This window comes from Haemaphysalis longicornis, unplaced genomic scaffold (genome assembly GCF_048455015.1).
Source record: "Haemaphysalis longicornis isolate Haplotype H1 unplaced genomic scaffold, Haemaphysalis longicornis Haplotype H1 scaffold_10, whole genome shotgun sequence".
NCBI lineage: Eukaryota > Metazoa > Arthropoda > Arachnida > Ixodida > Ixodidae > Haemaphysalis > Haemaphysalis longicornis.
In genome coordinates, this window is record NW_027526204.1 from 21,778,408 (window position 1) to 21,803,651 (window position 25,244).

General features: G+C 49.8%; 1 protein-coding gene across 1 annotated transcript in view; it reads left to right on the plus strand.

The window, feature by feature from the left end:
* LOC144157653 (choline transporter-like protein 1) overlaps window positions 1-25,244 on the plus strand; it is a 164,344-nt gene that overhangs the window by 17,055 nt on the left and 122,045 nt on the right. Inside the window, exons 3-5 of the mRNA XM_077688469.1 lie at window positions 6,493-6,606; window positions 21,842-21,990; window positions 24,985-25,044. Coding sequence (XP_077544595.1) covers window positions 6,493-6,606; window positions 21,842-21,990; window positions 24,985-25,044 — 323 coding nt within the window. The remainder of the gene's footprint in view (window positions 1-6,492; window positions 6,607-21,841; window positions 21,991-24,984; window positions 25,045-25,244) is intronic.

Here is a 25,244-nt window from a genome sequence, read left to right on the forward strand (position 1 = left end):
CGGTCAGCAGCACGACTACGCATCTGCGAACGCTTTTCCGTCTACGAAATGCAATTGCTAGACGTGAGCTATTGTGGAAACTCGGGCGACGCTTACTGCACGAGCGCAATACAACAAATAGTCACCTAAGCTGCTTGAAATGCCAAAACTAAATAAAAGTGTAAACTGTTTGTACAATATATACCCTATATTACCAAGGCCACCGGAGCCCGCTCCGTGGCCGAGTTGTTTGGGGCGCTAGATATGCAACTGCAAGTATTTTGCAAGTCAGGAGTTCGAATCCCCGCGGGTACGTGCTTTTTTTTTCTGTTAACTTTTTCGTTTTCCGCCGATGTTTTCTATATTGAGTTCACCTTTTTTTGGGCCGCAACGTTCATGGCTCCACGAACTAGTTCACAAAACGCGCGCAGGCTGGTACTGGCGCGCTAGCGAGTTCTCGTTGGCGTGCTGTTGCCATAAGCACCTACTGCTTGCAGGCAGTGGGCACAGGCCAGAATGAACAGACCCTTGGCCTGGTGCGAACACGCTTTTTACGATACAGGCATGACGGAAGCAAGCTCTAAATATGGGGGAAAAGCGCATGACATTTGGGCGTCTGCGGGTACGCGGAGGGCGTTCATGCACTGCGTAGGTTTCGGCTAGTGAATGCTACGATTCCAAGCCGTCCTAGGAGGCTTATCTTTATGCATTTTTACAGCTGACAACATGGCAGAAGCGCGGTACGATGATTACTGAGTTATTGAGAATGCCCATCCAACAACGCCAACAGTTGTGTTTTACAGAACCGAAACCGAAACCGAAACTTGTTTGGTTGCTCACCTTGGGCATCGTCTAATCACGGTGCCCGCTCCTCCTAACGTCACAGCTTTAGTTGGCGCGGCCGCCGCAAACCGCGCATGGTAGTTTTTCTTCTTTCGCGCTTTGTAAAATAATTACCGATTTGTCAACCGGATAAACGATGAAAAGTGTGCTAATTTGAGCCAGTCTACACAGTGCAAGCAAAAACGGGAGCTTGACAAATTCACTTCAGTGTCCCTTTAACACAAGTAAAAAATATTTTTGGCCCCATATCCACCCCTGCGTTACACCAGGAAATACCGCTAATTTGTAAGAGTGCTGACCATTAACATCAACAAATCGCAGTCTGTTCGACAAGTACTCTTGAGTGGAAGAAATTATTTCCAGGTTTACACCAAGGTACATGGCTTGCTGGTAAGCTTCTTGTGGCAGACCTCACAGAAGGCCTTTGGCATATGCATTGGAACTACGTCAACTTGCATTTTCGAGTTGATGGCTGCTGCGAGCGGGGGTGTGAAGCGTACACTTAGGGCAATAGCAACAGTACACGTCGCTGTTGCAACTACCCTACGTTCCAGCGTTTCACACCCCATCTATGCAGGGCCAACTATACCCGACCACCTGCCGCGGTGGCTCAGTGGCTAAGACGTTGCGCTGCGGAGCACGAGGTTGCGGGTTCGATTCCTGTCCGTGGCGGCCGCTTTTCTGATGGAGGCGAAAAGCAAAAACGCCCGTGTGTACGAGATTTCGGCGCACGTTAAAGATCCCCAGGTGGACAAAATTACCCCGGAGCCCTCCACAACGGCGCGCCTCATTGCGTCGGTGCGTTGAATCCTCCAATCAATCAACTATCCCCTACTGGTGCCCTCTTGAGTGAAGCCGTGGACAGTTGGGTCAGAGTAGATACCCTTCTTCAAAAGCCATGCTGCTGACTGTAAAAACACGCATTACAAATAGGGAAAAATTTCCAGTCTCAAGACTGCTTCCAGATCTGTAACAATTGACTGTTTCCAGGTTTGTAACTGTTTCCAGATTTGTAACAAACCATTGTAACAATTTGAAGTGCGACTGACTATTTTTTTTGAAGGTACGTTGCGCTTGCTGTGTACAGAAAGACTTCATGGGAAAAAGCACGTAGACTTTCACGAGAGGACGGCGCACTAGCAACTGATTTATTCGGAGCATAACAAAAACATATATAGAAAACACAGAATGCAACAACAAATTCCAGATAGATGGGGAGCGGGAGTCAGAAGGGTGAAATATATTGCTAAAAAGAGATAAAAAGATAGCGGTGGTCGAAGCGGGTCCACGTGCAGTCATTAGAAAGATGATTCTAAAAACGTAATCTCACGCTGGGTGAGCGCAATCGAAGGGGTGCTCACGCATTCACCCTCACGTCCTGAAATCATTGAGAACGCTTCGTAAATACGTGAGGGTGAATACGTGAGCACTCCTTCGTTTACGCTCACCCAGCGTGAGATTAAGTTTTTAGAATCATCTGTCTAATGACTGCACGTAGACCCGTTTCGACCACCGCTATCTTTTTACCTCTTTTTATTAATATATTCCACCCGTCTAACTCCTCCTCCCCATCTATCTGTAATTTGTTGTTGCATTTTGTGTTATCTATATATGAGTTTGTTTTGTTCCGAATAAATCAGTTGTTAGTGCGCCGTGCTCTCATCAAAGTCTACGTGTTTTTTTTTTTTTCGTGCAAGTCTTTGTGTTCACAGCAAGCGCAACGTACAGTCATGGACAATTCAAGTGCGAACCGCAAAGCGCATGGCCGAAGATACCGGTGCCGTCACCTGGCAGCGGCCGTGGAAAACTCACGGACATGCGCATTTGAGATGAAGGGAGAAAGGCTGCGTGTCCCACTCCGACATGTTGCCCTCTGCTCGCTCGCATGCTTGCTTTGTCGCCGCGCCGCAAGAGCGCTGAAAGCTGAGCTGTTAGCGGGGCGGCGCAAGATAGTAGGCAACTGCGGTCACTCAGCGCTCCGCGCCCACGATCGGCCGCTCCCCGCCTTTGCCAGCGTCACATAGCTGCGCGTGCGTGGCGCAGTGACTCGAACAAACCACGGCCATTGGGACTGGCCCGAAGCCATGTTTAGTGCAGTCACGAGTTGATCCTGAGGAGTCGCATGCATGCAACAAGACCAAAAGAAAATAAATTAGCCCATTGGCAACGACGTCGTAACTCGGTTTATTTGGGCCAGGTAGCAGCCGCACAGTGCCGAGGCATACAGATCGAAGCAAGTGCTTTGTGCCAACAACAACAAAAACAAGTGAGATGACGGTGAGCGACAACCCGAAAACTGCCAATTAGCCGTGGCATTATTCCAAAAAAATGGTAAAAATGCAAGTGTGATTGCAAACAGTCGCCGGGATAGGCAGCAGCCCCTGGACAACAAAGGCAGTGGCGGCAGCCATTTTGAGACACTTCAATACTTGGTGAAGTCCCCCTTGGCAGACACAACAGCCGCCACACGTCGAGGAATGTTCTCGAAAAGGCGCGCCGCGAAGTCGGTAGCCCGGAGGCGCTGCCACTCCTCTTTGATAGCTTGCCACAACGCGTCACGCGAGCCGCCTTGTAGCTGTCGGCTGCTAAGGGACTTCTTCATTGCTCCCCCACGTTTTCAATTATGTTCATGTCCGCCCCCTGTGGTGGCCACTCGATCACCATCACGCCTCGCTCGTCCAGTAGGTGTTTTACTGACCGAGCCATGTGTATCGGGCTTCGATCGTGCTGCAAATAATACAGTCCATCCGCGAATGGACCATCGAGAGCGTAGGGCATGCGTAGGGTATCACCACGCTGTCAACGATGTCCTCGTAAGCAGCCGCGTTGAAGCGGCCCCCGATACGAACTAAGGGAGCGAGGCTATGGCTTGAAATCGTACCCCACACGCTAACGGCGCACCGGCCGCTACTTGAAATCCGCTGCGGGTTGCACGACTCGAATCTGAGGTAGAAATAAAATCGCAGTAGGTTAGTGCCGAAATCGTTCGGACGTTTGTTTATCTCTGTGCAATTGTCGACAGATGCACCCGACGCATAATTTCGCTCCGGGAAAGGCAGTGCTGTAGGCAGCTAAATGACTGCATATGCTCCGCCGTCGTTTTTCCTATTGCGAGTCACAAAAGAAACTTGGCGCCCAAGCTTGGGAGCGCAATAGTTCTGACTGCTGGCGAGGGCTACGCCGAACAAAGATATGAAATAACTGCACTACAAAACGCGTGGTGAATGGCAACAAACCTCCACGTAAACGAACATGCAAGTAACACGAAAGCTTGTCGTGCCTGGTCTATTAATTATATTCGCGCTATCCCTGTGCATTCTATTACTATTTGGTTTTAAAATAAAATGGAAAACATTTGCATCACTCATACCTGGTGTACCCGGCCCTCGAAATGCGTTGGCGCTGGTCCCAACGGCTTGAAAATATGGAATTCGTCCATGAAGAGAACATAGCTCCAGTCTTCCGCCGTCCAGGTTGCGTGGTCTTCTGCGAAAACCAGTCTCGCAAGCTTGTTCGCTTCAAATGGCTTGGGCTTTCTAGCAGGGACACAATTTCGTAGCCGCACATCATGTAAGCGGCGTCGAACAGTTTTCGTGCTTGCCGTAAGGTCGAGTTCACACTTGATTTGTTTAGACGTCAGGGACGGCTTTACTGCCGCGGCGGCCACGATTAGCATGTCTTGCTCACTTGTGGTAGCCCGTGGTCTGCGTCCTCGGGAAGATTCTCGATCCGGCACTCATCGCGGAACACTTGCAGGATGCGATTCACAGTGCATAGTGGTCGTCCTGTGACTTTCGCAATATGGCGCTGCCTAATACCTTCTTGGAAGAGGTGGATCATGCGCAGTCGGTCTTCCTCCGGAATGCTTGGTATGGTCGGTTTCAAATGAGGGCATGGCTGACGGCCTCTTCGCATTTTATACAGTTTTGTGAACACGTCACCCTTTTGCTGTTGTCGCTGTACCCTACGCCCTCGATGGTCCATTCGCGGATGGACTGTATTATTTGCAGCACGATCGAAGCCCGATACACATGGCTCGGTCAGTAAAACACCTACTGGACGAGCGAGGCGTGATGGTGATCGAGTGGCCACCACAGGGGGCGGACATGAACATAATTGAAAACGTGGGGGAGCAATGAAGAAGTCCCTTAGCAGCCGACAGCTACAAGGCGGCTCGCGTGACGCGTTGTGGCAAGCTATCAAAGAGGAGTGGCAGCGCCTCCGGGCTACCGACTTCGCGGCGCGCCTTTTCGAGAACATTCCTCGACGTGTGGCGGCTGTTGTGTCTGCCAAGGGGGACTTCACCAAGTATTGAAGTGTCTCAAAATGGCTGCCGCCACTGCCAGGCAACCGCCACTGCCAGGGGCTGCTGCCTATCCCGGCGACTGTTTGCAATCACACTTGCATTTTTACCATTTTTTTGGAATAATGCCACGGCTAATTGGCAGTTTTCGGGTTGTCGCTCACCGTCATCTCACTTGTTTTTGTTGTTGTTGGCACAAAGCACTTGCTTCGATCTGTATGCCTCGGCACTGTGCGGCTGCTACCTGGCCCAAATAAACCGAGTTACGACGTCGTTGCCAATGGGCTAATTTATTTTCTTTTGGTCTTGTTGCATGCATGCGACTCCTCAGGATCAACTCGTGACTGCACTAAACATGGCTTCGGGCCAGTCCCAATGGCCGTGGTTTGTTCGAGTCACTGCGCCACGCACGCGCAGCTATGTGACGCTGGCAAAGGCGGGGAGCGGCCGATCGTGGGCGCGGAGCGCTGAGTGACCGCAGTTGCCTACTATCTTGCGCCGCCCCGCTAACAGCTCAGCTTTCAGCGCTCTTGCGGCGCGGCGACAAAGCAAGCATGCGAGCGAGCAGAGGGCAACATGTCGGAGTGGGACACGCAGCCTTTCTCCCTTCATCTCAAATGCGCATGTCCGTGAGTTTTCCACGGCCGCTGCCAGGTGACGGCACCGGTATCTTCGGCCATGCGCTTTGCGGTTCGCACTTGAATTGTCCATGACTGTACCTTCAAAATTGTGTTACACCAACTAGCCCGACATCAAGCTTTACTGGACTGACTGTTAAATGCCTTTCCTATGTATGTAGGTAAAAAGTACCTTGGCGTTTTTTTTTTCTGGGCACGGCAGTTGCTCAGATATTTTCCTTGCTATTTCTGGGCTCTTTGAGCTTTCTATCCCCCGTTGTGTCCCAATTCGCGCCCTCCTATGATTGCCCAGCGGCGCACACAAGCCATGCGGCGTATGCGGGCTGGATAATGTTCTGTATTTTGAAGTCTGAATAAACATTACTATTATTATTATTATTTGAAATTTCTCTTTATCCTTCCTATCAGGCAGTAAGTAGGTATAGCGCCACTATGTAGCGAAAACGTGACATCTTTTCTGTAAAAGCATGCTACCGACTCCGTATAACGTTTTAGAAAAGCGTTTCGAATGTTTTGCGCGTTCGGGGACCTTTTGTCGTCTCGTTTTATCAATTGCGTTTTATAAATCCGTTTATAAATTACGTTTTATAAATTACGTTTATAAATTACGTTTTATAAATATATTTTGGGTTACTTTTGGGCGAATTGTGGCGGCGGGGAAAGGAATGTTCATCTCTCTTCGAAAACTACTGATTTCGTGTTTCCTGGATCGTGGTTACATCATTGCAGTCAATACCGGAAGCCAACGAAGATGGATCGCCGGATTACCGACAACCAGAACAATTGCGGGAATGCAAGGATGTCCTCTCGCTCATGGTCTTCTCCGTGTTCGCCGTGTACATGGTAAGTGTATGGCTGCAACACCCGCGCCGTCATAGAATAACTACTCCTCGGTCCTGTCTGCACGTTTTAAGCTTATTTTTGCTTCATAGGTTCATTGTAATGAAACACCCTGTAGCGTGTACACAAGCACGCTTGGGAGAATGCCTGTTCAGCCCAGCGGAAAAAAGAACTAGCGACGGACATTTAGGGCCCTTCTGCTACTATGAAGATGGCAGAGGACTGAAGCCGACATTTACACTGAAAATTCCCTCATCTTCCGCCAGAAATAATAAGGCATGCACGAAATGCTGTGTCACGCACTGGGAAGCACCGACATCGCGGCGATAACATCATGACCACGACACATGAATAACGCCGCTGGCATTTCCAGTAGTGGCTTGACTGAAGTGTTTCACTTAATTTTCGGCGCATCATCTAATGCAGATGAATGCAGAATGCATTCATCTGCATGAATTCCTTCATCTGCCAGAATGCATTCATCTGCATTCATCTAAATGAATGCAGAAAAAACACAGGTGAACTGCTACCATATGTCTCCATTCACACTCTGGACTGTTCATTTTCATTACCACGCTCCGTAAAACAGCACACCATGTTCAATTTTTTTCAGCTGCTCTTCGGAACTGTTTTAATGGCCGAAATATCTCTTTGTTGTCAAGCATCGACACACGCACAGAACAGCTGGTGGCCGAAAGAGCGGAACGTTTCTCCTCCGGACCACTTGTGCGAATACACGCGGCGCCCGTCCAGAGCCTTATAAACGGGGCGAGGGGCAGATGACAGACGATAGTGCAGTGACTTGCCCTACCGGAACGCGGGTCGCACTCGGCGAGCGTCGCAATAGGAAGTTGTCGACAGCCAGCCGCACGGGCCAATACATCGATCTCCGCTCGGCCACACTGGCGCCCTGGCATGCAAGATTCATTGCCTGCTCCAGCAGCACAAAACATCCATTACGGACGAAAAAGAGACAGGGGGCTTCGTTTACCTCCTTTTTTGGGAAAGGAAACAGCAAGAACGGCAGAGCGCGGGGTAAAACGAACTTCCATTAGATTATCATGTGGCACCGTGTGGTGAAACGAAACACAAAGGGCACAGCGAAGATCACTTGTTCGAAGCCATTGCCGTATGCAGGATGTCATAGCGGAGGCAGACGGGGAAGTGGCCAGGTCCTAAAAGAATGAATGAATGAATGACTTTATTTCAGAGAGGAGGCTATAAAGCCCTGTGGGTAGGGAATGGAAAAGAGGATTGGGAAATGCAACACTAAGTTGTTGTAGTACATTTAAGTAGAAAGAGAAATGGTGAGGACGGAATATGAAGCCGCGAATGAAAAAAATTGCCCCGCATTTCCCCGAGGGGGAGAATGTAAAAGTGCGAATGCACGGTTGTCGGCCCGCTTGCGGCGCTTGCGCTCGGCCCCCGCAGCCCACCGCCTCGCCGCCTTCTCTTCCATCTCTTCCATCGGGTTTGTAGTATCACGTGTACACCACGCAGTTATCAAGCCGCTATAACGCCGCTGAGTCGCCAACGCACGCCGCTGACGACGTAGTTTGAATGCGTTAAAGATATAAGGCGCGTCACTAACACTGATATCAGCGTCGCGTCCGTGGCTTGGTCGGTAGAGCGTCGCGCTGCGGCCGCAAAGTCCTCGGATCGAAACCTGGCGCCGGATGCTGTTTCTTTTTTAAATATAGAGGAGCACTGCGGACGCCGCCGCCGCCGCCGCCGGCGGTGGATGGTTTGGGGTCGCTTATAAAGTGCATTCGCACTTAAAGAAAAAATAAATAAATAACGCAGGAACCAAACGAACGAAAGCGGATTGGAAAGCAAAGAACTTGCGCTTCCTATTGGCGGTGAGCGCGACCACGGGCGGCGGTGGGAAGCGCGCCTCCGTGACGTCGCATTAGCGATTCTCGCATTTGTCGTCTGCTTCACTCGGGCTCGCTCTTCCTGCTGCTTCTTTGCGCTAGGTTGACGTCTGATGCTTGTCCGCACCACATTTTGCGTGTGTGTAACTTTTTATCATAACAATAGACTTCAAATCGCCTACACTAGCTCAAGGCGTGATTTAACGCATAGTTTTCGATACCGCTACGGAAGAAACATTGCCAGCGTCGCCCCATTCTTTGCGAAGCCGGTCTTGTGCGCAGCGCGAAGAGTCGGTGCTAGGCGTCGGCTTCTGTTGCAAGCAATATTTAGAACAAAGGGAACAGCCAGCTGCTAGTAGCCGACAACAGTGAAAATACAAGACCAAAACAAATTCTAGGCCTTCGCGGCTGTTGGCTTTGGCAGAAGGCGTTACGATTCCCGGTAATCGCACGTAATGTAAAGCAGTCTTTGCAACCTTGACGACCCCTAGAAAGTATGGTATCACATCACTTTACGCTGTCATGGCATGAACGTGTGCCGACATGCACTATGGGTCACAAAAACTGTAGGATGAGTTCGAAATAACCCACTGTGTGTATAGGCGCGTGCTGGTTATACAGGCCTCTAACCAGTATGGAGGTTTATTGAGCAAAACGAGCCACGTCTACGGTAAAAATACAGTAACACTATGTCTCTGCGCAGCTGGAGGAATATTTCGTTACATTTCCCACAGCCATATCTACTCAATATTCAGATATGCGTTCCAGGAAAGTTGCACTCAAGAGAAGTAGGAGGTGGAGGAAAAAACTTTATTTAACCGTAAAATCGAGATGGTTAGTGGGCCGGGTCATCAGTCCAGGACAAGAGAGTAAGAACAATTTTCTTCTTTACGCCTGGAAGTAAAAGTTGGAAAACAATAAAGAGCTGCATGTAAATATTCATCGGTTTCGTTTCTTGTTATATATGCACGTGCACTATTTATTGCGTTCGTTTGCGACTACATCAAGCCTTCAACACCGTAACCATCTCGTAACTGCTCAGGTTGAGAGTCAGATCGTTATGATAACAGTGGTTACGATGGAAATTCGGGGCACAAAAGCTGCTTTCGAGTACTCTGGACAACGTTGTCTGAGGCGCGATCGCGGTGGCGTAGCGCAAACCTTCTTTTTGTATTTGGATGTGAATAAACAGCTCACGCTGCAACTATACATTTTCTTGCATGCAGCCATAAGGAAAGCCAATTTGTGAAAAAGGGAATGTATGCCATGTTGGCGGGGAGATGTTTGAGTGGCGCCCCCTGGCTCTGACGTCGGCTTAGGGACTCGCTCCGCTGTCGTCTGCTACACTCCGCTTGTGAGGGGCAGCAGCGCCTGTGCTACAAATCGCCCGCTTTGATGCTGTAGTGCATCAAAAAGCGTATTTCTAGTAATTCAGGTATTTTTTACCAGTCTCTCGCACATCAATAATTTCAAGCTGTATCCCCCACAAGTTTGCAACACACGAGGAGAGACAGAATAACTTTCTTCAGAGCAACGGTGGGAAGATCGTGTGTAACTTGTCCTTTCTAGCTCATACGTGAGGTTCAGCACTCAGAGCTCCTCGATAACTATTCAAAATGCGTAGGCTTCCATACAGTATTTTCGGGATGCTATTATGAAGACTGAACAGTCTAATGCTACGTGCCAAGCAGAGGGCTCCTACACGCGCATTGCACTGCAGGAAATAAAGCGAGAGAGAGAGAGACAGAGAGAGAGAGAGAGAGAGAGAGAGAGAGAGAGAGAGAGAGAGAGAGAGAGAGAGAGAGAGAGAGAGAGAGAGAGAGAGAGAGCGCTCTTTATTTGAGGAAAACAGAGAGGTCTGCCGGCATGTTAACGCCTACATGCTACTCTGCAGGGTGGGGAGAAGGAAGTAAAGTTGCAATAGGAACTAAGGAGGAAGAGAGAGGAGAAAGAGGGATATAAAAGAAGTAAAAAAAGGAGGCAGCGTGTGTGTCGGGGACCGCCAGTGCGACACAGGAAAAGTCTATAGACGGTTGCACAGTGCAGGAGCCGCCTATTTCTTTCGTTGTTGACTTGCATCAGGTTGATGTTTTTTGTTTTTGTTTTACTGTGCCCAACACATTATTTTTCCGCACCGTCACAGACGTTTATTAGTAGGTTTTGGGATGCTGGGGAGGATCACAAAGATCGTGTGGATATTTTCTTCAGGCTGTGTGGCAGACATTCCCTTCTTCACAAATTCTCTTTCGTTATGGCTGCGTGCAAAAGATGCATAGTCTGTGCGTGCGTTGTTTATTTATATGCAAAAAGAAGGCGAATGTTTGTGCTACGCCACCGCCATCGTGCTCCAGACAACGTACGTTGTTCAGAGTATTCGAAGGCGGCTTTTGTGCTCCGAATTTCTACTGTAACCATCGTTATCATAACGAGCTGACTCTCAACCAAAACAATTATGACATGATTACGGTGTTAAAGGTTTGATATACTAGCTAACCAATGCAATAAATAGTATACGTGCATATATTACAAGAATCGAAACCGATGAATATTTCAAAAATCTCTTTATTGCTTGCCACTCCTTCCACGCGTAAGAAACAAATCCTAGACGACACGGGATGGCGTTCTATGAATCAAAGAAAATTACTCTTGCTCTCTTGTCCTGGACTAAGGACCTGACCCACTAATCAGTTCGATTTTACTGTTAAATTAAATTTTCCCCTCTACCTCCTTCTCCTCCTCCTCCCTCTCCTCCTCTGGAGCGCAGTTTTCCTATGACGAATTTCTGAATATTGGGGAGTCTGTGAGAAATGTGCTGAATTTCCCTCCAGGTCTAAACAAACATAGTGTTACTGTATCTTTACCGTTGACGTTACTCCTTTTGCTCAATAAACCTCCATACTGGTTAGACGACTGGTATAAAACCAACACACAGTGGGTTATCTGTAACTCAGCCTACAGGTTTAGCGGCCCATGGTGCATGTCGGCATACTTTCATGCTATTACAACATAAAGTGATGAGATATAATACTTTCGATCGTTCGGCGAGGTTGCAAAAACGGGTATTTTTATTCATATGACTACCGGGAATCGTAATGCCTTCTGCCAAATCCGACAGCCCCGAAGGCCTGGTATTTGTTTTGGTCTTAGATTTTTGCTGTTGTCTGTTATTAGCAGCTGGCGGCTCCCTTTGTTCTAAAGATTTCTGAACACTGAAGCTGACGCTTACTCCGACTCTTCGCGCTCCGCACAGGGCCGGCTTCGCAATAACTGGGGCGCGCCGGCAATGTTTCTTCTCGAGCGCTATCAAAAACTATACTTTAAATAGTGCCTTCCGCTGGTATATGCGACTTAAAGTGTTTTAAGTGCAATGCACTTCTTAAACGACCCTGAACCAGCGTCCACCGGCGATGTCCGCGCACGTGGAGATGGGCGCGCGCAGCCTGGCCGCTGACATAGCACATACCCACGTGGGGGATTGGCCAGGAATCTCTTCGTCTTCCTTGGCAACGGGGGGAGATGGGCGCGCGCTGCCTGGCCGCTGACATGGCACATACCCACGTGGGGGATTGGCCAAGAATCGGGCGTGAGAAGGGCTAATGCACCTGCTTAAAGGAGTACTGACACGAAATTTCAAAGCTGAGATCCGCTCTAGCAATTAAGTACAACGACAACACAAATAGGTGTCTGTGAATAAATGCATCTTTCTTTCTTTGTAGTTGTGTGTGTGTGTGTGAGCTCTCTTTCGCGAACATTACCGAACCGCGCAAATTCAACTCGTGCATTCGCACTTTCACATTCTTCCCCTCGGGGAAATGCGGGGATTTTTTATTATGATAAAAAGTTACGCACACGCCAAATCTGCTGCGAAAAAGCATCAGACGTCAACCGAGCGCAAAGAAGCAGTTGGGAGAGCGAGCCCGAGTGAAGCAGACGACAAATGCGAGAGTCCCAAAGCCGACGTCACGGAGGCGCGCTTCGCAGCGCCGCCCGTGGTTACACTCAACACCAATAGCCTGAAGAAAATATCCACACGATCTTTGTGAGCCTCCCAAACAACCCCGAACCTGTTAATAAGGCGTTCGTAACGGTGCAGAAAAATTAATGCGTTGGGCACAGAAAAAAACAATCGTCTGATATAAGTCAACGAAAGAAATAGCCGACAGCCGCTTTATTTGCTGCTGTGCTATGTGCGAATCGGGGCCCGCTGCTTGGTGCGTAGCATTACAGACTGTTTAGTTTCCATAAGAGCATCTCAAAAGTACTGTTTGGAAGCGTAGGCATTTTGAATACTAATCGAGGAGCTCTGAGTGTTGAACCCCGCGAATAAGCTAGAAAAGACGAGTTACACCCGATCTTCTGACCGATACTCAGAAGAAATTTGTTGTCTCTTTCATCGTGTGTTGCAAACTTGTGGGGGATACAGCTTGAAATTATTCAGATGTGTCAGATGCCGGAAAAAATTATTTAATTATTAGAAATTCGCTTTCCAATGCACTAAAGCATCAAAACGGGAGATTTCTAGCGCAGGCACTGCTGCCTCCCACAAGCAGAGTGTAGCAGACGACAGCGGCGCGAGTCCCTAAGCCGACGTCACAACCACGGGGCGCCACTCAAACATCTCACCGCCAATAGGCAAGCACTGCACATCATTCTGATGGTTTGTTGAGTTCTCTTTTCTTGCAAAATGGTTCTTGCAAAATGGTGCAAAACGGTTGGCGCCTGAAATGCGAACAGCCGCCGAGGGCATGCAAGCGGGCTGCACCACTAAGTGCGAAAAATTATTACGGGGACGTGAAGGCCACAACCTACTTGATCGTTCTGTGGATCTCCTGTTAAACCTTTATTTATTTATTTATTTATTTATTTATTTATTTATTTATTTATTTATTTATTTATTTATTTATTTATTCAATACTGCGGGGTATAGGGGGCACAAGCAGGAGTAGAGGTGTACACAAATTGTCACATTGACAGTATAAATAGACATCAAGGGTAAATATACAGAAGTTCATTGCACAAAAATGCACAGTGGCTGGACGTGGTTCTCACATGCCTGTCTAATGCAGGCTTTCAGCTGAATGCCAAGAAATGTCGTTTCGCATGGAAGAGCATCAAAGTGTTTTGGCATGTTGTTAGTAACGATGGCGTGCGACCAGACCCGGACAAGATAGCTGCTGTTGCACACTTTCCTCGCCCCTTGCACCAGAAAGACCTTGGCAGCTTCCTTACCTTGGCGTCATATTTCCGACGTTCCGTTCAAACCATTTCTTCCCGCCTTCACTAGCTCCTTCGAAGCGGATCTCCTTTTACTTTGAACGATGTGTGCGAAGAGGCATTCCAAAAGCTGAAGTCTGCATTCACGTCAGGGCCAGTCCTGTGCCAATTTGACGAATCGAGGCCCACCATTCTCCACACGGATGCTAGTGCACATGGTGTCGGCGCCGTCTTTCTCCAACTCAATTCAGGCCACCGTGAGCGGGTTGTAACATGTGCTAGTCGTTTCCTTACACCTGCCGAAAGGAATTATATTATCACAGAGCAGGAATGTCTCGCTGTTGCTTAGGCGGTCCAGAAATTCCGTCCCTACCTATACGGGCGCCCCTTTACAGTCGTCCCGGACCATCACGCTCTCTGCTGTTCGTCGTCACTGAAAAACCTGTCACAATGACTTGGCTGTTGGACCTTCCGGTTGCAAGAGTACGACTTTGCTGTGCCTTACAAATCTGGGAAGAAACACATTGACGCGGACGCACTTTCGCGTTGCCCACTGGTGACATCCTCGGGCAGCGAGGCTCCGCCTTCATATAGCAATGACTTCCCGTTGCTCCGGTTGACAATGTCATTCCTGACCTTCCCTGAGACCTTGGAACCGTTAAACGTGGGGACATATACTGTAGGACACTCATCGATCGCCTGACCGGATCTACAGAGCCACCGAACAGCCTGTATTTGTGCCATCAACTTTAAGTTCAAGCTCGTGCGATACATACTGTACCGGTGCAACTACCATCCTTCGGGTGACAAATGAGTCCCAGTCGTACCGTGCTCACCGCACTCAAGAATCTTGGCGGACCTGCATGAGGACGCGACGGCAAGCCATCTGGGCTTTCACACGACATACGATCATGTCCGTAGCCGCCGCTTTTGGCCTGGCCTCTCCACCAGTGTCGCGCGATACCTGGCTTCGTGTAATTCTTGTCAGCGGCGCAAACGCCTTACGTCTTCTCCTGCCGGACTTCTCTAGCCACTACCGTGCTCATCCAAGCTTTTCGAAGTTGTCGGCATTGACTTGTATGGGCCCCTGCCTTCAACTGCTGCTTGCTACCGTTGGACAATTACCGCGTTTGACCATTTGAAGCGATATGCCGAGACAGCTCCCGTTAGCTCTGGCTCCACACATGAGGTTGCCGACTTCCTCTTGCGCACAATACTGTTGCGCCACTGCGCACCACGTGTTCTTCTGAGTGACCGCGGTACGGACTGTGTCTCAGTATCCTCGCAGAAGTACTTCGCGCATCTAATACAATTCACAAGATAACATCCACCAACTGCCCTCAGACAAATGGACCCACTGAACGGTTTAGCGCACCTTATTTGACATGACACCTATCTACATCCAGCCTGATAACCGTAATTGGGACAATTCTCTTTGTCACATTCGCCTATAACACCGCTATTCAATTACTACTGGGCACTCTATGTTTTTTCTTGTCTTAGGCTGGTAATCTTCTTTTCCGCTAGGCGTGCTGTTCTTCAACCCAGAGTCCCCCTCTGATTCCTTGTAAGGAAGCTTTGTTTCTCGGCAACAACACTGCCGTCAACTCGACAGACAGCGTACTGAAAGTAGCCAGCCCGACCGTGAAAGTCGCTATGACGCGACTCACCGTTCAGTACATTACAGACCCGGCGATGAGGCATTGCTGTGGACTCCCGCGCGAGTACCTGGCCACCCTGAGAAATTTGTGCATCGTTTTTTTCGGCCGTTGCATCGTTCTCGAAGAAACGTCACCGGTAAACTACCGCATCACACCAACCATGCGCAGTAGTAATCGCCGCTGTCATGGAACTGAAATAGTTCACGTTTCCTCACTCAAGCCGTTCACCCGTCGACACCTGCTCTTAATGGCGACCAGGAGGTCGGCTTCGTCCGAGAGGGAATTAGTGGTAGAACTGCCAGGTATGCTCCCCAGATTGTCTGCTTCACACTCATCTTCATTTTACCGGTTGGGAAATTCTTCTACTTCATCATCTCCCTATCATCATCATCATCATCAGACATTCGGACTGAAAGCTCTATCGCGGTTGCTCTAATAAACCGTTCTCTGCCGTACCGTGCCTTCGCCTCACAGTATATTGAATAATAAACATGAGACACGCCAATTGGTATAGCTGCATGAACAACAATATTTAAATATGGAACATTACTGGCGCTTTTCTGTTGTAGTTTTGTTGCAGAATCATACATTTTGATCGTATTCGACATGTTTTCCACACAGCATTTTTTAAAATCTCTATAGAGTGAGTGAGTGAAGGTCTTTTATTAACACAAGGAGGGCCCAGGGGCCGGAAGGGGGAGAAGGGGTAAAGGGGAGGGAAGAGGTGGTCACGAGGTGATGTTCATTTGAAGATCCTGGAGAGGAATAGTCAGTTCCTGAATGCACACATAGGGGTGGTAGACCCCAGCTAAACTACTTTTGCGAGGCCACTCTCGAGAGCGAAGCGCCCAAGGGCAGCAAGGAAATCGGGGTCGCTGAGTGTCGTGGGAGGTATCTCGCTTGGATTGGGTAGGGCATTCAACAGGATGGGGCGGAAGGATTGGTACGCAGAGCAGTGCCAAATAAGGTGGGTCAGGTTTGCTATTGTAGCTGTCTTGCAATATGGGCAGTAGGGCGGACGATCGCCGTTCGGGTGGTGCCATTTGCGTGTTATGTGGGGAGTCAATGCAGCGTTCGCGCGAAATTTGTTAATAAAAACTTCGGCAGGACGAGTTAGGGATGGGGCGTTATGCAGGAAACCTACAGGAGTGGCAGCGGCAAGGCGGTTGTGCCTAGCCTGCCGAGCGTGATCCAGCTGTTGCCTGAGGGAGAGCGGGGGAGCAGGGCTGTCAACCAGTGGAGGAGTTACTCGAAGACTCTCCTGCGCTGCCTCATGGGCAGCCTGGTTGCCAGAACCCTGAGCCATGTGTCCCGGTATCCACGCAACACGTACAGAGGTACCATTGCGAGCAAGCAGACTAATCATATGTTGAATCTGATGAACCAAAGGGTGATCGGAGAAGGGTTTCCGGAGCTCACGTAGCGCCATTTGGGAGTCAGTCAGGAACCGAATGCGGGGTGGTAATGGGGCAGACGTCTCGTATGTCAAGTGGTCGAGGGCTGCGAGAATGGCATGTAGCTCAGCGTCCATTATAGAAGTAGTGGATGTTTGTCGAGTTCGAGCGCCGTCTAAACTAGGTATACCTGGACATCACCAAGCCAGTCCCATGCGACTAGCAGACACGCTCGCGTCTGTGTAAATGTCTTGTTCATCAGGGAGTTTAGCCTCCAGAGTGCGAGAAACAGCATGATGGCGAACTCTGGATAGGGATCTTGGGACGCCTATGCGTTGCACGTTGTCAAACCCTAAGGGCCGTTTCCATGGGGGAGGGGGAGGCTGCGGCAGGGTCTGGGGGAGCGCCATTTGCGAGTCCCAAGCTGTAAGAGCCGCACCCTGCCAGGTCAAGGAACGGCGATCTTCGTGCAGCTGTCGGGTTTCCTCGAGGAGCAGTTCGAGCGGGGGTACCGGGGCTGATTGATTCAGGGCTTCCGTGCGGGTATGGCGCGGAAGTCCAGTAATAGTGCGAAGAACGGCCCGATGAAGAACGTGAAGATGCTTCATATGCACTTTGTTGAGCTTATAGACAGGTGCGCCATACGTAAGTCGACTCATTGTTACTGCTCGAGTAAGCGTAAGGCAGGCTGACTGGCATGCTCCGCCGTACTTGTTAGACATGCGCGAAATGAGACGAAGCATGGGTTTCCAGTTGCGCTTAAGCTGGCTGATCCAACACTTAGCGCTATTGTTGCTGGCCAACGGGACTCCTAAAATACGAATTTGCCCACTTTTAGGGGAGACTGGCGTGTCGCCGAGGTAGATGACCTGGCGTACATCCGGTGGGAGCTGATGGCGACCATGAACAAGGAGAAATTCCGTCTTTTCCGGGGCAATCTCAAGTCCTAGTGTCGGAAGGGTTTCATTGAGGCTGTTAGCGGCACCTTGAAGTTCGTCCAACATGTGATCCGGGTCAGAAAAGTCGGCGGCTTCTACCCAAACCGTGAGATCATCAGCGTATATTGCAAACCGAGCGGCAGAGTCCCGTTCGAGCGTACGAGCAACCCGGGCCATGGCTAGGTTGAAAAGCACAGGCCCCAGGATAGAGCCCTGGGGCACGCCCCTATCCAAGTAGTAGGTCCTGGGGCTCCATCCCGGATACGTGCTGCTAAGACGAATGGGCCGGTTCTCAAGAAAATTGCGTACCCAGTTTTGGGCCCTCTGACTAGGGAATGCATGAGCTAGCTCCTCGAGAATAGCAGCCTGACTAACGCGATCGAATGCTTTGCGCATGTCAACTGAAAGGACGTAGTCAGGGTTACCCGCCCCGGAGGTGCGATTTAAGACTCGGCGTAGCAGCCAAAGACAGTCATGAGTACTCAGATTTGGACGAAAACCCGTCTGCGCCGGATGGAACCATGGTGAGACATACTCGAGATGATGTTGAAGGCTATTGAAGATTATTGAAGAATATTAATGAGGCGTTCTATGAGTTTACAAAGCACCGGGGTTAAGGAGATCGGTCAGAGGTTAGATATATTAGTAGAGTCTTTGTGCGGTTTTGGTATTGGATGAATATGCGTAAGTTTGAGTTGTTCTGGAACTTCGCCAGTGGCCCAGTAATCATTAACAAGGTCCAAGAGTGCGGCAATGGTGGAGCCATCTAGATTACGAAGGTGTTGCCATGTGATGCCATCATGTCCCGGGTCCGAGCGTTGTTTACCCTGGAAGAGCGCAGCCTGAAGTTCGGCAAGAGTAAACGGCGAGTCAAGGTCCGCGGAGGGGGCTGGGATGGTGATTACTGGTAATGGCGGATGCTGCTGGAGGGAGGCGTGAGGGAAGAAAGTCGTGATGAGCTGATGCTCGACCGTTGTTGGTGGATCTTTGAGGGTAAGAGAGGCAAACAGAGAAGATTTCGGTTTCGTTTTATTAGAAAGGGCCCGATAAAGGCCCCACAATTTATATAGCCCTCTTTCCTGCCCTAGCTTGTCGCAGAGGCTGTGCCAATGCTCATTTGATAGTACTCGCTGGTATTCCCGGATCAACTTGTACTGGCGCCGTAGCTTTACAAGGTCTGAATGGCGTTTCCCGTTGTGGGCATAACGGGCAGTGAGTGCATGCGCCCGTTTCCATAGGTTGGCCATATGAGCGTCGAGGGCTGATGTTGAGGAGTCGCATTCAATATCTTCAAGTGCACTATCCCGAGCCGTTTGAATGGTATTGATGAGCGTCGAGAGGGTTATCGGACCTGCGAGAACAGCCTGTGCGCGGAAAGCCCCCGAGTCCGTGCGTGTGAGCCGTTGGCGCGTGCGAAAGCGTTTGCCGTGTAATGTAATGAGTATGGGGAAATGATCACTACCCCACGTTGTGGAGTAGGGGGCCCATTCGCGAACGATGCCGTGAGACGCAATGGTGAGATCAGGGGAGGTGTTCCGCTGGGAAGGATGGAGGCCAATGCGGGTAACAAGAGTAGGGTCGTTAAGAATTTGAAGCCCGCAATCGTCAACCATGGTTTCCAACCGAGTTCCCCGGCCATCCGTAGAAGGGTAGCCCCAAGTGGTGCTGCGGGCGTTGAAGTCGCCACCTATGAGCAAAGGAGTTCGAGGAAACTGAGACACCAGGTGTTGCAGCCAATTATACCGAACATGCGTTTGAGAACCACTAACCGGGCGGTAGTAAACCGACGCCGCAATCAGATCTTTACCGTCCGGGAGCCGAATGTGCACGATGACGACCTCGTGATCCTTCGAACACTGCCCAGGAACACTGACACGGCGGCATCCAAGATCTGAACGAACCAGTACAGCTGCTTGTTCAACTACCAGTGGCGGAGAGGGTGGGCGCTTTTTGCTAACGTGAGTAATGGCTGGTTCTGTGAAGGTAGTGTATCCTCGAAGAGATGGAGGAGCGCGGGTTTCTTGAAGGAAAATAAGAAAAGGTAAAATTTGGGAGACACGAGCGGCGAGAATAGGTCCGGCTTGAAAGTAGCTGCGGCAGTTCCACTGTAGAACTCTTAGGGATTGCTTCATTCTGCGGTCGTATCGCGTACTGTTACCTTTCTTGGTGGTTGCTTGTCCTCCTCCGCAGTTATACCTGGAAGGTACTTAGTAATGTACCCGATCATGGCTGAAGTTTGCGTGGCGTATTGGTCAGTAAGCACACGCAGTTTCTCCATATCCGCGAGACGTTCGCGGCGTTCCTGCTGGAGGTCGGCTCGGATGAATTTGAGAACTTGCATGAATTCTTGCGCTTCAGAAGGTGGTTGGGAGGTGGGGGTGCGTTTGCGACTAATGCTACGGTTGCGCCGAGAAGAGGCTGTAGTAGCCGAACGATCCCGAAGGGCCGACTTTTTTGGAGGATCTGCTGTTGCAATGGGCACCGCTGGCGTCCCCTGCCGCGCGGCGGCGAGTTCCACTTTGAGCTGCCGGTTCTCCTCGCGCAACTGTTTCAGCTCTGTGCGCAGGTCGTCGAGCTGTCTTAAAATGTCTTGATTGACAAGTCCGTTTGTGTTGGACGGCGTCGAGCCTTCCATAGCTGGGCAAGAAAGCGGCGCTGCCTCATCTGTGCGGGGGCTGCAGGTGCGTCCAACAACGCGGTCCGCCCACGTAATACCTTCCTGGATACGCGAAGTACTCCGCGGAGGGGTAGCTGTTCGACTGGGACATTTTGGGTCGACAGCCAGGTGGCCATCCCTCTTGCACGCGGCGCAAAAGAGCGTGCGCTCGCAAGGCAGCGTCTCGTCGTGTGTACGGCCACATTTTTTACAGACAGGTTTTCGTGGGCAGTATTTAGACATATGGCCAACCGTGTGGCAGCTAAAGCACACCATCCGCTTGGGTTGATAGGGAGCCACTTTGACGATTGCCATGTAGTACTTCACGACTCGTGGTGGTGTGGGGGAGTCAAAAGTCAAAACTGCCCGATTAGCTTTGCCAATGCGTTGAACTGCTAGTACATCTGCTTGCTCGCAGCGTATCCATTGCAGTATGTCTTCGTTGGTGTCGTTCGACTCGACCGTTATGACGCCACGTGATGTGTTAGTGCGATTTGGTAGGGGTTTGAGCTCAATGGGTACAGTAACCTGACTGCCTGCGTGCTGGAACTGAACACAGTTAGCTGACAATAAGCGTGCAGCATGTTCCTTATCGTAAAGAGTGATCTGAATGGAGTTTCCAGCGAGGTCATACCTATGCGTGGAAAGTTCTGCTAATTCTAAGGTAGGGGCGGTGCCTCCGATGAGAGCAGCTAGAGCTTTCTTTGGAATATCGCGAATAGAGGTTTTAGAGAGTGGCCGAAGCAAGAGCAGTTCCCGGGGTCTACTCACCCTGTCGAAACGGGTGATGACACTTTGCTTGGCCGGCTTGCGACGGGTGTTCGTTACCACTTGTTAATACGTAACATAGCTTGACACGTTTTAGTGAGCGACATTTGATCGTTCTAGCAGCGTAGAGAACCAGGGAATTTAAAGTAGTAATAGTGACTGTCAAGCCTTGGTTACCAGGATGACGTTGCTAACGCCACAGGCGGGAGATGCTATGCCTAGTGTCACTAAATAAGGTATAAGAATACCGCCACGGCGGCACACAAGTCAGCAACAGTGGCCATTTTAATCTTTATCAGTCTTGCGAGATTGCTGCTTCTTCGGCCTCGCCGCTAAGTTCTACCGGGTCGTTTGTTAACAACACGGCCGAAGAGGCATCAAAACTGCATCTTCGGACACGCTTCTGCTTCTGAAATGTTGCTACACGCCTTATCTTTCATTCGCGTTCGGAACGATATCAGTCGCGCGCAGCCGCAGAGGAAAGCGGTAAAGCTAAGTCTGGCAGAGTTGACGGACTAAAACGCATAAACAACAAAATGGCGGCGCCCATGAACCATCGCAGTGTAAACACGTGATGCGAACTGACTAATGACCAAGGCGGCGGCGCGGAACAACAGGAGGAAAGAGTGCCGATACTCTGTAACCTTATCAAGTGACACTAGCTGTGTCGATGCACGCGAATGGCGAAGTCTCTCGCACTCAGTGCCTGCCGCCCCGGGTGTCCTCCGCGCAGCTATGTGTGGCGATAGCGGCGGCCTCGAGGCGAGACTACGCGCGGCTGCTGCACCGGTCCGACAGCTTCGGCAACTTGTGCGGCTTCGACAACCGAAAGGTGAAACTCATCGGCGTGCCCCTCTCCGGACAGGACATGCGCAGCAGGAAGTGAGTGACGCACATTCCGCAATTTGTCGCATGCTTTGTTAGCAGGACAGTACACTAGCCGGCTCGTCGACACCCTATGGCACTGCAAGTTCTGTCGATAAAATTGCTGCAGAGGTATTGCTTGATCAAGCAAAATAAGTTCGTTTAAGCTCTAATCATTCAGTACAATTGCTTGAATAAAGCAAACCATCGCTGAGAAAGCTTGCATAAACTAACAAAACGTTAATCATACCTCTGTATTCTGTTAAACGTGCACGTACTCATGGAAAACACACTTGTTATGTTAAAACACTTCTACTGACGCCTCGCACAGTCCGTTCTAACGTATCATAAAACCAGCTTCGTCCTTGTGCTCATTGACCAGCGAAGCCTAAAAGAGGTGGTGTGTATCTTGAGCTGTATCGGACGGGTACATTGAAGTGTTTCTAAACCGAGTTAAGCAATGATGTGTCCCTTTACGCACACTTTCATGCCGGGCAATGAAGGCACGGGCACGTTTGACTGGGGTCTGTCCGAATGTCTCTTTAAAATGCATGCTGCTTCTCCAAAGGGCTACCCCGAACAGTAGGGTGCAGCCGGCGTTGTAGCCTGCAAACGCGGCGTGGGCCCCGTCTTCCGCAGTGTTGCTTACAGAGTGGCCGTGGCAGACTACCTCTCTCCTCTCTCCCACACACTTGGCGCATGCAGGCCAAGGAACCACACCTTCGCTCTCCTCTTGCCCGTTCACACTTGTCGCGTCTGCAGTCCACGACGCCGCCGCGAGAGCCTGCGTACAGTCATGGACAGATGAAACGCAATTACGAATATATGAACCGTAACACACAAATTGAGCGACTTCTGCCCTGCAAATCAGATTTAAGAGTGGCTTAATTACAGCAACGAAGTTGGGAAATGTGTCTTTTCAAATGCACCGATAGAGCACCGTTATTCAACCTCTGCGAACAGTATTTCTCAATTTTTCGTGTTATGGTTCATATTTTTCTTTTCGCACTACATTTGTCAATGTCCCAGCACGTGTAAATCCGAGGTGAAAAACGCAGACTCGGCTCTTCCTTCTAAATCATCTTTAACTTCTCGCGCATGCGCACTGTTTTCTGTGAAGGAACCGATTGGGCGCTACGGACGTTTCGCCCAGGCATATACAGCTTCGCTGTAGAATAACCATACCCATTGCTCACAAGCTACACAGCGCACCTTTTTCTCAGCGTCAAACGGTATCTGCCGTAAACAAACTGAAACGGTACCTCCCGTAACGACAGTACTGAGATATTTATTACACGTACACTTGGCAACACCTTCTGGAAAATACCGTATAGAGAGGAATGTCACCGCTTTACCAAGACGTGACCATCATGGCTACGTCGTCTTGTTATGTGGCGAACGCCCAGACCACCTGTAGTGCGCTGGATCCCTGCTCTACGGGAAATGGGGAAAGAGTACGTAGGAAAGGAAAGGGAGAAACATCGGCGAACACGGAAGTAATAAAAATTAATCAAAGAAAGTGTACTTTTGAGGCTGAGAAAAGGCGCGCTCGTTGGAGGAGGGGTGCTGGCCTTGTCGGCCAATCTAGGGGAGTCCCTCGTGACGTATACGGGGCCGTTCATGACGCAGCCACGTTGAAAATCCTCGTCAACTGAAAATATTTGCCACCCTAGGAGGGCCACGCATGGCTCTGCGTGCCGACAAAGGATGAAATCAGGTTCTGGCACAGGCCTTTGGTGAGGTATGAATTCCCGCACGTTGGTCAAGGTGCATTTCCTCCTGTGGCGAAAAGAATAAAATCAAAGGCGTCATAGTAAAGCATGTTGTTGGGCTAGTTGGTGCTGCATAGTTACAGGAAAAACTGCGCAAATGGACGGGACGGATGAAGGACGACAACCCCGCCGCAGACTCACAACTAGTTTACTGAAACAAATCCTCCGCACCCCTATATCTTTACGCGCACATGCGCACGTTGCGTTCGTTTAATAACAAGACAGTCTCGTTTAGAAATTCATATTCACTGGAATACAAAGATAGGGACGATTCGATAGGGACGTCACCGGTGTTTACATTTACGGTGTTTACATTTACGGTGTTCACCGGTGACGTCACCGGTGATCACCGGTGTTTACAAAGGCGTCACCGGTGTTTACATTTTTCTGAACGCCGGGGGAAGGCTGCCGCTGTACCAGAAATGCTATACTGCCTCTTTGATGGTCATCTCTGCTCTCATATCGTATATCGCTCACCTGATGCTCACTTTGTGCTCCCATGCTACCTCCGCATGCAGTTCTCACCCGGTTTTAGAAAAAGAAAACAGGTTCAGAACGCGCAGACCATCTTTTAATTTTGTCCTCGGCATAATTGTGGCTCCTCACACACTGAGATCATGCAACCATCTTACCGAAGACATTTGAAGGCACAGATGGCCCATTCTTTATATAAAGCCAGTTCTTCTCATAGAAGTGGCTGCCCATGATTTGCAAAACCGGAGGGTGAATTCTCACTTGCATATCCAGTCAAAGAAAAGAGCACCAGTCTAGTGTTCCCGGAAACTCCAACCTAGTGCAGAAAAGAGGCCCCCTCCACTGACGGCATTCAATGCTTCTCGCTATATACCATCCAGTCATTGTAAATTTTCTTGTTATTAGGGGCGACACCCCTTAGGGGCTGGTGCTGTTGGCGTCTCCTTTTGTCGTCGTCGTCGTCGTAATCATTGTCTCATCTAGTTACGGTTCTAAAACACCGGGAAACTCGTGTACGTCTTGCTATGGAACGTAACGCGTGCTAAAAACACACCGGGACACTCGTTTATGCCTCGCGCTAGAGAGCTTCGTGCTTCAAAGACCGGAAACGTATACAGAAAAGCTGTATACTTCTATCCCCCAACGGTGTCATCTCCGTTGCCAAAAACGCCAAGGCACCAATGATGCACTTATACACTGCATGCTTCGCCGATCCCCAGGTTTCACATTAGTGGAGATGGCCCGGTAATTTTTTTAACTTTTGCAGGCTGCTGGAGAAGACTTCTGAGTCAGTCTGGATGTGCGTGGAAAAGTGCCCAAAGGAAAAGTGAGTAGCATTTCTTGATAATGCAGATTACAACAATTTGAACTTCCTGTTGTTAATTATCAAATCCACATTGCCTGAAAAGGTGGATTGCATTGATGCAAATTCCGCGATTAACAAAGCCTTCATGCGTCCTAATAATGCTAAGATCTGCATATCATAACGGTGGAGGCCATCACAAGAAAAATAAAAAAACTCGGAAA